At 36.0% G+C, this 16,166-nt stretch overlaps 1 protein-coding gene across 1 annotated transcript in view; it reads right to left on the bottom strand.

Annotated features, from left to right (window-relative positions):
* Positions 1–16,166, bottom strand: part of LOC134841405 (NPC intracellular cholesterol transporter 1-like) — a 36,806-nt gene that overhangs the window by 600 nt on the left and 20,040 nt on the right. The window contains exons 6-17 of the mRNA XM_063857375.1: positions 15,490–15,702; positions 13,582–13,705; positions 12,787–12,959; positions 12,100–12,351; positions 11,628–11,805; positions 10,741–10,905; positions 10,333–10,451; positions 6,509–6,667; positions 5,907–6,032; positions 1,368–1,512; positions 881–1,002; positions 223–405 (exon numbers count right to left, since the gene is read on the bottom strand). Coding sequence (XP_063713445.1) covers positions 223–405; positions 881–1,002; positions 1,368–1,512; positions 5,907–6,032; positions 6,509–6,667; positions 10,333–10,451; positions 10,741–10,905; positions 11,628–11,805; positions 12,100–12,351; positions 12,787–12,959; positions 13,582–13,705; positions 15,490–15,702 — 1,959 coding nt within the window. The remainder of the gene's footprint in view (positions 1–222; positions 406–880; positions 1,003–1,367; positions 1,513–5,906; positions 6,033–6,508; positions 6,668–10,332; positions 10,452–10,740; positions 10,906–11,627; positions 11,806–12,099; positions 12,352–12,786; positions 12,960–13,581; positions 13,706–15,489; positions 15,703–16,166) is intronic.

Raw genomic sequence — 16,166 nt, 5'->3', positions numbered from 1 at the left:
TAAATGGATTTCGGAAAATTATATCGAAGGGGGCCGTTTGGGAAAATTTAGCAACCAGAGTTAAGGGGACTGGAACAGTCGACCCGCCCCTCTCCTCGGCACGCTACTACTTTTCTAACAAACAGTCGTCTATAAAGAAATTTGGCTTTCGCTGAATCATCGTTTTGCCTACTTAAAAAAATGTGATATCTTTTCTCCCTACAGCGTGCAACTCAACCATACCTTGTGCATTTCATTTGATGACGATGTTGGGTTGATTGACTCTTTCTGATGTTGTTGTTGCTGTTGCTGTTGTTGTTGACGCTGTTGTGCCGACAGATAGGGGGAGGGGCCGACGAGACTGAGCATGACTGGGAGGAAAATGAGGCCATGGAACAGACCGAACAGGGAAACTAGGAAGAAGATCTACAGAAACAACCGAGAGAGCGTAAAAAGAGGGAAGGGGGCAAGGTATGGATTTGGTTTGCACGTATCGTTTGGTCATCCATGAAAATGCGAGTCAAATTGAATATCCTACTTGATTTTCTGAGGGTCTTTTTTATCTAATTGCACTGACACGCTCTCCCTCCGGTATTCATTCAATATTCGATTTCAAGTTTCGCGGCGCAGCGCCTTTTTATGCAAACTAAGTTTTGAGATTCGAACGAATAGAATCGATGAAAACTTCGGGATATAAGAATTGATGTACCAAGTCTTTCTTAACTTCTCGGGGTCAACAGAAAATGACCTGTGCTTTTATCATCTGGGTGCTTTTATCATCAGCAAATGACCTGTTCCCTTCTTGGTTATTTATACCTTGGGCAATATAAATTTTTTAACAGTGATAACGCTTGTCCGATATTTTGGGCGATGACATAAAAATTTGTCCTAGTTTGCATGCCTGAAAGAACTTCTGGAACACGAATGAGGTGGCGAACGCGAGGGGGAAGAATGCGAGGAATGTGCTGAAGCCACCGTTGAACACGGCTGTCCCGATGTCACGCAAGGTCACCCGCATTCTTTCTAAAACAAGATATTATAATCGACAGGCCGACAAAACCTACAGCAAACAAGTTCATCGTCGTTGTTTAGTTTTGGAAAACTCAAACTTCGAAAAACAAAAATCGGAAAAATATAAATTGTATTTTTTTTGTCAATCTCGTAGCTTGAGATATAAACTGAAATGCATTTCAATAGCATTTTTGGCTCAATAAAGTTACTGGTTTCCTTAGTTTCTTCTTGATTTACTTTTAAGATTTTATTTGTGAACTTATTTGAGGAAAAACTCGAAACTCAGAAAAAACCTCTGGCTGTTTTTAGTCAATTCAACCTTAAGGCACAAAATCAAGATCATATGGGTCGATCAAAATAAATGTATCACGGCTAACGTTGTTTGGTTCCGGTGGAGACCATGAATGTATGGCCTATGTGGGCAGCGTAGTCCACAGCCAGACCCACTGCCAGGATGACCATAATAGTGGTCACCACATTGATAGTATTTCCCCAGAAGTGCAGGAAACCAATCACGTCAACCTGCAACCACAGCAGAAAATTAGGAATGATTAGGTGTTGTTGTTTTTTTCGCTGTTGTATGTGCACCAGCTTAGTGTACAATTATGATGTGTACAATTAGAAACAGTGATGTGTAGTTATAGACTTAATTGTGTTCATCGGAACCAGGTCATGAATATTTTACCAAGTTTAATTATTAGCTAATTACTTGAGGTCGCTTGAACGTCATCGTCTAATTGTTTTGCCGCTGAGACAGCTCGTGATATTCTTGAGTGATAGACAATTTGTTACGCTAATTGTACATTTGAAAGCTGCCTATCGCTGTTTTACCAAGCAAATGCTGCGCATGTTTTCATTAAAAATTGCTCACACCCTTTCATTACAGACCAATACACTATTTTTGTTCCGACTTTCGATACGAAAGTAACGGAATGTTTGTGCTCGGGGTGGGTTTTTTTTTCTTCAGACAAATTTCGACTTTTTAGCTAGCAATTTTTTACGGAGTTATTTTATATCATTCGAAAGGTATTGTTGTCCTGAGCTCAAATTTGAAAAGATATTTCACCTGTGATCATTTTGCGTAAAGTTATGATGGTTTAAAGATTGCCATTTTGGCCATTTTGACCAATTTGGGACAATTAACGCGCGATATCATTCGCGCTATTAACGCGTAAGCGGAGATTTAATCCGTCGTATAAATCGTTCCAAATTGGTTGAAAGAAGCTTATTTGCCATAACTGATTTGTTACAAGGAACGAAATCTATCTTTTTGTACTTTATATGGCGTGTGGGGGGATGATTTTAATTTAAAAAATTCAAGATTAAAAAAAATTTTTCATTTAATTTTTTATGTTATTACTGCAGCACCATAAACCTTAAAAGGCAGTCGGAACATTCAGGGCTTCACCCTGATACGAGCAGTCTTGTTGTTTTTCCCTTTGAAAATAAAAATAGTGTAAAAATTCACTGACAAATGGTTACTAGGATAAAACAGTAACGCTCTAATACAGCGCTTTCTAACAGGCTGTAGAGCCTTCAGCGTCCGTTCAAGTTCCCTCGGTGCTCGATAATTGATGAATTATACCATATAATCAATCTAACAAACCGCAATTAAAAACAAGTTATTTTTTTATGATTATTGTCCCGACTTTCCTAACGAAAGTTAAAAAATATTTGTGCTCGGGGTGGTTGTTTTCTTCAGACAAATTTCGACTTTTTACTAGCCATTTTTGACGGAATTTTTTTATATCATTCAGTAATTAATGTTATACTGAGCTTAAACTTGAAAAGATAGTTCACTTGTGATCATTTTTTGTAAAATTATGGGGGCTTGAAGATGGCAACTTTGGCTAGATTGGGACAATTAACGCGCGATATATTTCGCGCTACTAACCTGTAACAGGAGATTCAATCCGTCTTAAAAATTGTTGACGAAAGCTTATTTGCCATAATTGATTTGTTACTAGGAGTAAAATTTATCACTTGTACTTTGTATGGCGTGTGGGGGATGGTTTTTACAAATCTCAATTTTCTATTAAAAAACGTTTATTTTGTTTTGTTACATTTAATTTGAACTTTTTTCATGTTATTACTGCTCCATAGACATTAAAGGCAGCCGAAGCATTCAGGGCTTCGCCTTGATGCGAGCAGTCTTATTATTTTTATCACTATTATTATGATGATTATGATTATTGTTCCGACTTTCGCAGAAAATCAGGAATATATATACCCGGGGCGTTTTCTTCACTCACGCCAATTTTAGAACAATAGAATGCGTATGGGCATCAATCCTGAAATATTGTGATTTCCAAGCGAGTATACTTACACTCGACTAAAGTGCGTCTTTGCTGCTGAAATAACAATATGATAATTTTTTTCATTATCGTTCGAAATTGAATTGAGGCGAGCTAATTGGTCTTATTAATTCCTTAAACGACTGAAGTTATAACTTTTTGATTTTATCAGCCTAAAATTTAGTTTGTAATAATTTCATGTACTAAAAACGATTTGAGACAAATTAATGGCCAGTTAGAATCTTCAGTGCTTTGCCCTGATAAAACAAGCCTGGTTATTGTTATTATGAATCATGTTATTTTCATTAAAATTATTATTATGATGATTATTAATTTTATTATGATTATTATTATTAATATAATTATGATTATCGTTCCAACTTTTGAAGAAAGTGACGGATTATTTGTGCTCGGGAATGTTTTTTCTTTACAAACGTTTCGAGTTTTTAACACAATTTTCTGACTGAATTTTTTCATATCAGTCAAAAGCTATTGTTGCATCGCTTTGAGTTCAAACTTAAAAAGATAAATTGTAAAGTTGTGCGGGTTTAAAGATCGTCAATTTGAGATAATTAACGCTCGGCATTTTTTGTGCTACTATACCGCGTACACGGAGGTTCGATCCATCTTAGAAATTGTTCCAAATTTATTGGATGCATGCTATTTGGTTCATTTAATCTTCTGCTATATGCGCATGGGAGATAATTTTCACTAATAAAGACTGAAAACAAAAGGTGTTTTGAAAATTTTATCTTTTTTTCAAAACAATCACTACTCTATGCAACTTAAAAGGCAGTCGGAACACTCAAGGTTTCGCCCTGATACGAGCAGTTTTGTTATTATTATTATTATGAGTTTTATATCATGTTTATTATGATTACCATTATGATTTTTTTTAAATATTTTTTTATGATTATGATTTTTATGATAATAATTTATATTGTTGTTGTTAAATTGCAAAACACAGCAGTAGTACCGACCAGCACTTTGGAACTACTCAAACTACTAGAACTGCTCAATCCATAGCTCAAATATCTCAACTAGTGCAGGAATTGAAAGCCCCTTGACAATCATTTAAAACTGTGAAAGAATCATACAATTTTTTTTTATTTGTGATAGTTTTTTTATAAAATTATATGGGTATAAAAAAATGCCAGTTAAGCTGGTTTTGGCCTGTTAGCACGCGATGTATTTTGTGCTATTAACAAGACAGCGGAAATATAATTCGGCATAGAAATTGTTCCAAAACAAGTTGAAGCGTGTTATTTGAGCTGTTTTGATTTGGCTATGTAGAAATTTCATTATTTGGTAGTTTGTAGCTTGTGGGGAAATGACTTTTAAAAAAAATACGACAAAAATTATGTTTTTTTTTTGACAACTTAACAATTTTTTTTGAAGGGAACGCTACTCCATAGACCTTGCTAGGCAGTCGGAATATCCAGGGTTTGGCCCTGATATGAACAGTTTTGTTGTTCAAATTATTGAAAAAAAAACGACGGAATATCGATATATTTTTACTTTACAAATCGTGTAGGGGGATGGTTTTGAAAAAAAAACAATTATTTTTTTCAGAGCAAACGCTACTCCACAGAACTTAAAAGGCAGTCGAAACATTCAGGGCTTCGCCCTGATATGAGCTTTTTTGTTCTAACTTGCTCATCCGACGAGAGTTTTTTTAATATCATCTCCAGTTACCCGGAGCCCAAATGAAAAAAAAACACCTTTTTTGTAAAAATATGGGGGTTTGAAGATTGCTAATTTGGCCACTTTGGGATAATTAACGCGCGATATTTTGCGTACCTATAAGACGCGTAAGTGGTGGATTGATGCGTTCCGAATTGAATTCAGGCAAGTCATTCGATCATATTGGTGGTACAGACGCTAAATAAATCCCTTGGCAGTTCATAGTACCGTTTGAGGGGATGAATTGATGAAAAAAAGTATTTTATTTTTTTTATTTAATTTTTTTGGTCAATTTTTTTGTTCAATCTGTTACAATTTTTTGGTAAAAAAGGTCAAAATATATCTATGTGGGATCAAAAAAGTACAAGATAATAAAAAATTATCAAATTTGATCAATAAATTAGAAACATGTGTCTGAACTGGGTCGAGCAACGTCGAACACTTTTTTCTTGGGTCGAGAAAGTCGGAACATACCGAAATTTGGCCGACAAAGTCAAATAATACCGAAATTTAGCATAGACGATCAAAACATGCCAATATTTGGTCGAGACGGTCCCAATATAAATGGAACACCTCGACCCAAGAATTTGTCGCGATACCATTAAAGTTAAATGGCGATGGGGAAAATATTTGAAGGTTAAGCTTGCAGCCCGAGCTCAAAACTTGATATTCGCAATCTTTTCTTAGTCAATTTTGATTTTATTTTAGCAGCTTCTTTTATTCAAACTGTATGAAAAAATAGCTGAAAATTAATCGGTCAGTTTTTTCAAGACAAATCATTTGACCACTGAGGAATGGAAAAATAATTTCGATCAAACCTTTGCATCCATCAGTTGTTAAACCATGGTGCAAAGGTACCAACTAAAGTTGCCTTCCATAAAAAGCAATGATATCAAAAGTTTCAATTAATTCGCATGAAATATGATTAAGTATACTGACTAGTGTGAACATGACACAAGCCAACACGAGTAGCACAGTGACGATGTTGGCGATTAGTACCATGCACACCAAGAAGACCACGACGAATGCCAGACCCACGTTCCGGAACAGTTCCAGTCTGATGACCTGCAGATAAGATATAACTTTTCGTCCATTTGAAGATCGCAGAAACTTCATAAACATTATACATTATAGACAGGTCGGTTTTAAGAAATTCTTGAGGGGGCGGGTAGTTTTTCAAGAAATAAAAACGATTTCAGACGTTTTTTGTTTCTTTGAATCGCAGAGGAACTACCAAAGGCTGCTCAGCCTATCAAAGGCTGCTAAAGATAGTCCCTATTATTTCTCACATTCCAACTGATTCATTTCGCTGAGCAAAGATCTTTTTGGCGACTCGAGAGAGTTTTTTGGTGTCAACAAAATCCCATATTGCAGCCTAAATCGGGCAGGCTGTTTTAGACCCGAAGCTGGTGGTCAACTGAGAGATCATCCTCCCGCCATTATTGCTATAGCAGGGAATCGAACACACGATCTGACGCTCTGAAAACTCAAGCCTTACCAACATGCATTGTTCTTGTGTTTTGTATCAAATGTGTATATACCTTGTCGCCCTCCCATGTGAGCATGGCATCTGTGAACACAAACACGTCTTCCGCACTCCACAGGGACCCATCGTCCACTGCGGCTCTGGCCCTGTCCATGGCTCCTATGCCCTCCGAGGAAGTTTCCGTCTTGGCAAACTTCACTGACATGCGGGACCTCTGCACACAACAATACCAAATTAATGACGGTTAGTCAATGAAAGACAACAAGAATCACAATAGTACCTAAAAAACGGCCATCATGGGCGTCCAACTACTAAGTTTAGTGTTTTCAGTCAAAAGTAAGTAAAGTTGCTGATTCTAATTATTAATGGAATTAAAGCATAAAAAGAATAAACATTAAAAAATCAAATATTTTGGCAGAAATCTACAATGCCCCTCTCAAATATCTATTCTACGCACATTAAGAGCACACTGTACAGCTCATCACGGCGAACCGCTGTTGTGCCCCTGTTTAAGAACTACATGCAATTTTTTTTGGTTATTTTTCTGGGCTGGGTAATATTGCCTCACCCTCAAGCAACGAGCACGGATCATGGTGGGCCGCGAACATCCGACCTTTCGATTGAGAGGCGGAGACGTAACCACTTCACCACCGCTCCCCTCAAGATTGTCTAGACACATTAAATTTTGTCAACTCGCGGTAAATTACGCCTTGATTTTCACCTGGCTTGTTTCATACGCGATGTGAAGAATTCAGGGCAAGTAATTGGTCAAATTATTATTTAACTCGAAAAAAAACTACATCTTTAACTTTTTAAAATGGTTTGTAATATTTTTAAGACCATTTATCCACTGGGTAAAGGACCAACACAAAAGCTGTACAGCTCATACGGCGAACAGCTGTTGTGCCCCTGTTTTAAACCGTTATTGGTATACTTTCTTTTTAGATAAAAAATCAATGTACCAATTATCATCACACATTCGTAATTGGTCAGTCGTAAAAACCATCGCAATTTCTTCACATCGCTGAGTAAATAACTGCGCTCACCTTATGCATGCAAACTGGAGACATCAAGGGAGTTTAAATTACCACGAGTAGACAAATCTAATTTTTGCATGACATGCCATCAATTGATTGTTTGGTAAAGATATTTTATTTGATTTTATAAGATCTTTTATTGGGTGTTCTTATGGGACAGCTCATTGCGATTAACAAAATCCGTCTGAAGAACGCAAAAACAGCCCCTATTGAGCAACTTCAGATAAAAAATGAAATTAAATAGTATAACATTGATTTAAGGTAACATATTTGCACAATGAAATTATTGGAATAGATTTCAACGGATTTTTTCAGCAGATGGAAAAAAAATCATTTTCTTTAGACATAAGAAGGAACAATTTTTGTAGATTTAAGATGCAAAGCTTGACATAAAATTGTCCTCAAGAATGATATTTCTGTCAGTGTAACAGGAAGCAAGGACAGTTATGTACCGCAAATCATACATTTCTGTGGAAAATTTGGTAGAAAAGAGAAAATTTTTTATTTTTTTCTTGATTTTTTTGTGTATATAATTTGTGTATTCGTTGAAATGTTCAGAAAGTTTTTGAGACTGAAACAGGTAAAAATCAGCATAAAATGCTTAGAAAATTTAGACTGTGAACTTTCAAAGTTTATATATTAAACATTTGAAAAGAGTCCTAAAAGGCATTTAAATCAATTCGAGTAAGTACAAAAATTGTATACAACTCTTTGTGAAAAACAGCAAAAATATCGTTTTGATTTGGCTTTGATGAAATTGAAATTGATTGTTGCAGCCAGCGGATGCCCCCCTCAGGGTATCGACCCCTGCTGACCCAAAGGGTCCCCCTTTGGCACTTCTTAAGAAATCCATGTTTGGCGGACTGACCCTAAAATATTTCTAAAGGTGCATTTGGCTCCAATATATATTAATTTTGAGGGGAGTGCGCTTTTTTAGTTGCAATTTTTTAAATCAAAATGCTCCAAAAAGTGCCTAAAAATAGTGCACGAAATTTTTTGTCCAAATAGAGTTTTTATAGCGTTCTGGGACCTCATCTCGGTAACTCAATTCGCCCCTACCCTCGAGAAAATCCTAGATCTGCCCCTGTTTGCTGCAATATTTTGGTATCAAACTTAAATTTTTATTTTGAATCAAATCAGAGTAATTTAATTTTTAAAAGTTTTTTCTAGATTATCTCTACATAAATCAATTTCAGTTCCTTTTTTGCCGGTACAGGTCATGCATTTTTTCATTATTTGATTTTAAAAAATCTTTTACAATGCCCCTCTCAGACCCTAATTTTAAGCTAAAAATTAAGAATCGTCTATGGAATCAATAAGACCAATTAGCCTGCCTCAATTGAACTTGGAACGATTTTGTGGTGCTGGATAATTTGCCACGCGTAAATAATGCGCGTTAACATTTCAGTATCAAAGTATCACATTGCTATTATAGTCCCATTAGTTTTTTAGTGAGCGGCTCACAACCATCTTTAAGTCAAGATATTCTAGTGGTGAGCGCGCTCCCTCTAAGACCAAAAACATTCATGTATTGATCACCCGAGGGAAACATTTTTGAGAATTGGTCTGAATAAAAACCACTCTGGATAGATAATTATTACTTTCTGGGAAAGTCGTAACAAAAATGAGATTATCTCACCGGGTACATGAGCTGGGTGGAAATTTTTACAATAGAGAGACCGAATGATGGAAAAAAAATTTCAGCTAATTAGAGTTAAGTGATCAAAAATCTCAGTTTAAGGAAATACATTCAGGCCATTAAAGTTAAAATTGAATGATTGCAAAGTAAGCAGACCAATGAAATTTAAAATTTTGTCAGATCCAAGACGTATTGCAAAAAACTTAAAACATTTCCATTTAAAAATTGAAAATTAAAACAAAATTTATTCAACACTTGCACGAATAAAATTGAATGTATTGCTAAAATTCATTTTCTGCTAATTTTGACATCAATTTTGTGCAAAATCATTTAGCAAATAGGCACGTTAGCGATTCTTATTGGTTGAAATTTTTCCATCATGTAAAAAGCACCCTTTATGCTGGAAAAATATCAAAAGGCTTAAATCACGATAAGAAAAAGGTAAAGTTTTCCTCAATAGCACAAGCGATACAGTACAACAGTGCCAAAGTACAACAGTGCAAAAGTACAACAGTACCGAAAATCAAAATGTAGTTCAACGGTGCCGAATATTATTTGAATACTGTTTTTAATCATCCCAAATCACTGACAAGAAAATTAACTCAAATAGACGGAAGTTGAAAAATCAAAAATGGCCATTTTAATTGATGCCGCTTGTTGTTACAAAAATTCCCGAGCCCGGTGTCATTAAATTTTCTGAATAAACAATTAACTCAGCAAATGGTCAAATTTTCTTCTCGGTTTCTCTCCAAAGCAAAACATTATTCAAGCAAATTGCCAACAATTTGAGACTAAGATTCAAAATTTTCAAATATCCTTAATTTTCGGCACTGGTGAACAATTTTCAGTTTCAGCACTGTTGTACTTCGGTACTGATAAACGCCCAGCACAAACTCCAAACAACTGCAATGCAATTATATTTTCCCCGAGAAAACTTTTTTATGCAGTAGTAAAAACATTTTTGTTGTCAATTGAATATGTGAGCGATATTTCATTTTAAATCTGCAGAACTTTATCAGTGCATTAAACTTACTGTAAGTTAATGATTTATAAACATTCAGTGTTGCGCGCCAAAAAAAAACATTTTTTGTCCAAATTATCCAAAATGCTCATTGACAAAACGATTTTTTCTACCAAAAAATTTTTTGTGGCGCAGAAAATTGCAAAATATGTTCACTCTAGGGTCAGTTAAAAATGACTCACGAGTACTCTGTTGTCTGCTTCGTTGAACTGTACATCAGACCTATAAGCACTGCCCTCTCCCACCTCAGTGATGAACTGGTGCACTAGGTGGTCGAAGTTGGCACTGCTACTCGGCTCACCTGACCAAATCGCATCACTCAAGAAGTTATCATTTGAAAGAAAAACCGACATACAGAAAGGAAGAAAACTGAGCCGGAAGAAAATTGAGCAAAAACAATCCTTAAAATTGGTCAAAAACTTTAGGAACTAATACAAATTCGTGAGGATGAAGGGAGCGCGTTAAAAACACGATATTTTTGATCTTAATGTACACCGTTCAAAAAGTGCCCTAAAACTACCAGTTTTATTGTCCTGTTTTTTCTTCATTAAAAAGTCAGTCAACTATATTAAACTATTATCTTCTTTTACCTGCAGTGATGTATGGAGTGTATGTGGAGTTGGTAGTGGCCGCAGTCCAGTCGTAGAATGCCTCTAGCCAGAAGTCCAGACTGGCTCCAGTCACCCCCCTCACCCCTCCCAGGTCACTCTCCATCGACAGCAGGGCATCCTTCCTGGAGTAGTAGTCGATGCTACCTGAATAAGGATTACCTGAATTAGATAAGAATAGTAGGCTCTTTTTCCTGCCCCCATCTGCCATTTTTTTATGTAAAAGATTTCTTTTGATTTTACCAACTTTTGTGAAAATTGGCATGCGGTATAACTAGGCCTTGACAAACATATTTGGTCTCGTTACTCAACCTTGTAAAACCACTAGCTTCACAATAAAATTGATGCTCATGCAAGGTGGGGGGGGGGGGATAAAAAGAGCTGAATAGTACTATTATAAGAGCAGAAACTCAGAAAATACTGGTCACGGGGTAGAAGTACCAGTCCTCAACAGTCTTTCATTCTTACTTTTCAAAATGAAGAAAAAAAGTTTTGTGGTAAGTATTAACTTTTGTTAAAAAGGGTGTCTGCATAAGCTTATGAATCGAAAATTTAGTTGAAGCATATCCCGCCAGTTAGGGGAAAACTGTTTTCGCGAAAATGACAACTTGTCAGAATTGCAATATCGATCCGTAATTGGGTAAACACTTTGCTTTAACGGCTCTGAAGTTGCAATGGTGATTCGACTACTTTTCAAATCAACATAGCCGTCTTGTTCTTTCATTTTTGGAAGCAATTATGAAAGGAATATCTAGAAAAGAAAGATGGAATTGTCAAAACATCATTAGCTTCTTTTGTTTTTGGAAGCAAAATCTTGAAAGGAATATACGGAAATATAGAATTGTAGAAATATACTTGGTTGTATTTACCCATGTAAACGTATCCGTCCCACCCGTCGTCTGGGAAGTACTCATTCGCAATCTGAAGGTAGTCGTAGAAGTAGTTGCCCTTGGGGATGAACCACTCTTGCTGATAGTCCTGCTCTATCTCCACAACCCCCCACACTCCGAACCCCAACAGAACCACAGCCACTCCAACCACCACTATCTGAACACAGAGAAAAGATATTAGACATTTTACCATGAGTCTTTTCGAACAAAAATCTGATCTATAAGAAACGAATAAGATCCCTTTAATCTTCAATTAAAACATTTTTTCGATTAAAAGACAATTGCTAGCGTTCTTTTAGAAATACATGAAAGTAATTGTGTGTAAGTTTCGGATTTGTAGCTCCCTGCTCCCTAGAAATCTAAGTCACCCCAACTTTCAAAGACAACCTCTTTTGCCAAATCGATTTTCGAACGCAAATCTATTTTGAAATCATAGATTTTTGATGCTAACCTTGACAGGCAAGTAGGAGAGCCCTCTGGCGATGACCTTGTCGAATACTCTTACTGAGAGAGGGTTCTCACTACACTGGTTCGGTTTATAATCCACTGGCAGTCTCAGACAGCACAGACAGGCGTCCCTGGAAGCGGCCGTTCGTTTCTGGTCGTAGGCGAAGCAGCCGGCGAAAAGGAAAAGGGTGACGGAGAAAATACCGAGGATTCCGAGAGCGGCGAAGATACAAAAGGAGCGAAGGGCAGGGATGATCTGAATAAAAAGTATCTTCACCGACAGTGCTTTATGAGCTATATTTGTATGTTATCGTTAAATTGAGATTTTGTGATCTACAAAGTCTTCTAAAAGTACTAGTACCTTCTTTAGATAATACCTGCAAAAAATAGCCCTAAAAATTCACTAATTGTTCAAAATTTGATTATTAAAGGCGCAAGGCGCTACAAATTTGATGATTATGGATTGATTCTTTGGATATTTTTAGCGTTTTATCAAGTCAAGTAACAAATAATTCTACTCTGCTGCAATATGGTTCAATGGGGAGAGAGAGAGGTGGGGGGGGGGGGGGGGGGGGTTATTGGAATATTATGTTTTCTTCTATCTATTTGCATTTTTGCTCAACCAAGCAAAATCTGTCAATCACGACTTTTAAAAAACGATTGATAAAGACTGAATAATTGCGTGAGTTACCGTGATGGCGCCGATGGTGAAAGCAGCGAAGTCGGTTAATGAGGTGATCAGAATGGAGACACCCGCATGTTTGGTCATGTGACCTATCTTCTCTCGCAGGGGGAGTGTCTTCTCGTGGGCACCGAGGTTGTCCCAGGCAGCCACGAACACAAACATGTCGTCCACTCCGATACCTACGACAGAATACTCGAATGTTACGACCGTAAAGAGATTCAGGATTTTTCCTGGTTTCTTTTCCGTATTATTTTTGTGTCTTATATTTAAAATATATTTTAATTCTGTAGAGGCTCCTAAAACATCCATAAACTTATTTCGTGAATTGATTGGTTCCATCGCCAATAAAAGGTCCAAAAATAATCTCTTTTCATTTTTTTTAAATGAATGGTTATTATATATGAATAGTTTTTGCGTTTGCGTCATACCTGGGTCGAAGTTTGCGATTTATGTTCCGACCGACTCGACCACAAACTGGTATGTTTTGACCGTCTCCACCCAGGCTTGATATGTTTCAGCCGTAAAATATTTTGGCCAAAACAAAACTGGCAAACATCGACCCGGAGAGTTCAGCGAATGGTTAATTATTTAAAATTTATATAAAAGCCAAATTCCAAAATAAAATTAATTACTGTAAAGTTCACCAAAAGGCAGTCCTAAAAAATCAAATAATTTTGTATCAAGAATTGCGTGAAAAAATCTTATTCAGACCACAATTTAGACAGCGGTGCTTTAAAACACATGCTAGGTAGGATTAGATGAAGGTGACCTAAGAGTTTGTTCAAGAGTCATTCTGTTTACCAAGTAGTAGAAATGGAAGGATGTTGTGTAGGGGAGAGTAGAACAGTCCGAATGCAGAGGAGAGGCCATAGGAGATGCCCATGGACATACCTATGCACACTATCCCACAAATGGCCATGTAGATCTAAAACAGTTTTTTATTCGATGTACTCGAGATTATACGAGATACTGAAATTTATTCGCAAAAATTTTAAGATCTGAGCACACAAGTGAATACATTGATGGTTTTATCTCTAAAGATTGAAGAGCAAAGTCTTAAAATGAGGAAAACAGAATGAAAAATTAAAGAAGTAAAGTTCGCTTAACAGCAACAAGTAAAAAATATATCAATTAGAGTTAGAATACTCTGCATTACATAGTTCGAGCCATCGGTAACTAAAACTTTTATCAACGTTGAGAAATCGAGGCTTGATGATTATATTCATAATATAAAAGATAATTATTTACATGGCTCTAGGTTATTTTGGTAATTAGTTTTTTTATGAACATTTACTAATGTCGATTAAGTATGATTTTGAGTTTTCCCTGGTGACAGTTTCGTTCCTGCAAATTTTGACATTTCCATCTTTGAAAAGAAAAATAAGCAAAGTTATATTCACTAAAAAATGGTAACAAGGCTGCTCGTATCAGGTCAAAGCCCTGATTGTTCCGACTGGGTTTAATTTTTATGGAGTAATTTAAAATAAATTAATGATGAAATTTTCAAAAAAACTTAACAATTTTTTTTGACGTTGTTTTTGTAAAAATCATCCCCCACACGCTATGTAATGTATAGAGTGATATATTTTGCATATAGCAAAAAAATTATATTGGCTAAAGAGCATGCCTCAATCCAACTTGGAATGATTTCTTCAACTAACTATAACTCCGCTTACGCGTTAATAGTTCGAAATATATCGCACGTTTTTTGTACCAAATTGGCCAAATTTGCAATTTTTAAGCCCTCATAATTTTACTAAAAACAATTCACACGAGAAAATTCTTTTTGAATTTGAGCCCAGAACAACAGTTCTTTTCGATTGCTATAAAATTCTCAACAACTGCTAGTTAAAAAGTCGAAAGTTGTCTGGAGAAAAAAACTCACCTCGAGCACAAATATTAGAAAGTAGGAACAACTAAGCAACACACTGATACGCCAATTTCTAAAAAGCTGTTTGAGAACAATTTTTTTATTATTTGTACTATGACTCAAATGCCACGGAAACAAAACTAGACGGTTTTACTGATATTTAAAAATTTCGAAAACCCTTGAAAATGACAATCGAAGAACAATTACATTTGAAGTGCAGTCTGAAATTCACCAGTCTTAAAAGTATTCTGAAAAACAGAAATTTTCAGACCAGCTTTTCCAGTAACTGTGACATATTTGCTGCAATTTTTAATTTCAAATGACGGCTGAAAAGGCTTTCAATTTTCAGGTAGTCAAAACCGGGTTGAAAAAAATTACAGTCTAATTGATAGATCCTTCGTTTCGGAACAATGCCTAATTAATTGACATAAAATATCTCATTCGATACCAAGTTCGGTGTTCGAACATCAGCGATTTTAAATCATCGTTTGAGTATTTTGTTTTTAAAAAAAGTTGCACACTTTCATATGAGCTGTATTTCGCCATATCAAATATGTGAACGGTTTAAGAGTTCACTCAATAGTTTAAGATCAGGAACCGAATTATCTGTCATATCTAGAGAGATACGCGATATTTCTATTTTCTTTTGTATTTGCCTGACTAAATATTTGTGCATTTATGGAGTCCAAAACGTTGTTCCATATTTTGAAGCCATCAAATACATCCTTCAGATGGGCCAGGGTTAAAATCGCTTGTGTAAGTATTCCGTATATTAAAATTAAAATGTATCTTTTATTTACTTTTGCTCTGAAAGTTTGTAAGAAAAACCCAAAAACGACCTTTTGATCGCGGCGATTGAATTTCCCCAGAGCCATGATGAGATATATGATGACCAGGAAGTATCCCCCTGCCAGAAACTGTAGATCCCCATCAATGGCACTTCCCCCTATGTCGCCCACGCTCCTGGCTGCGAAGTAGTAGACCGAAGCTCCTCCCCCGATACCTTCCTCGCAAATGTCCAGAAATTTCTGCTCCCACTCCAAAATGTAGTCCTATAATCAACATATATTTACCCTGTTATTGCTCTGACCATTTGAAAAATGGGGAGAAACTTTGTACTCGGGTGTTTTATTTTTTTAAATTTTTGTTTCCACGCAAAATCAAGTACCACAAATAATCATCGGACTGGGTTGAGCGATATATCAGATTGGAACCCTTTCAGTCGTGATTCAAAGCACATTAAAAATTCCCAAAATTTTTCTCTAGTGTCGAGAATAACCGATATGAAATTTTTGATTTTTCGTTTTATTTCGAGCAAATAAAGCAAGCGAGCAGGCTTACAACAGCTGAATTGTTGACTAATGCATAATTTAAGACCTTAAAATTTAATTTTAAGCAAGTAAAACTAATTTTTGGAGTTTTGTAAGCTCCGTTTTGGGAATCAAAAGCTTCAAAAAATTCAAAATTTTTCTACAAAATTTTTTGTACACGTTGCCTATATTATAATATGACAGTC

This window comes from Symsagittifera roscoffensis, chromosome 3 (assembly GCF_963678635.1).
Source record: "Symsagittifera roscoffensis chromosome 3, txSymRosc1.1, whole genome shotgun sequence".
Taxonomy (NCBI): Eukaryota; Metazoa; Xenacoelomorpha; order Acoela; family Convolutidae; genus Symsagittifera; species Symsagittifera roscoffensis.
The sequence above is the reverse complement of the archived record's forward strand: the minus strand, read 5'-3'. Positions and strand labels throughout refer to the sequence as shown.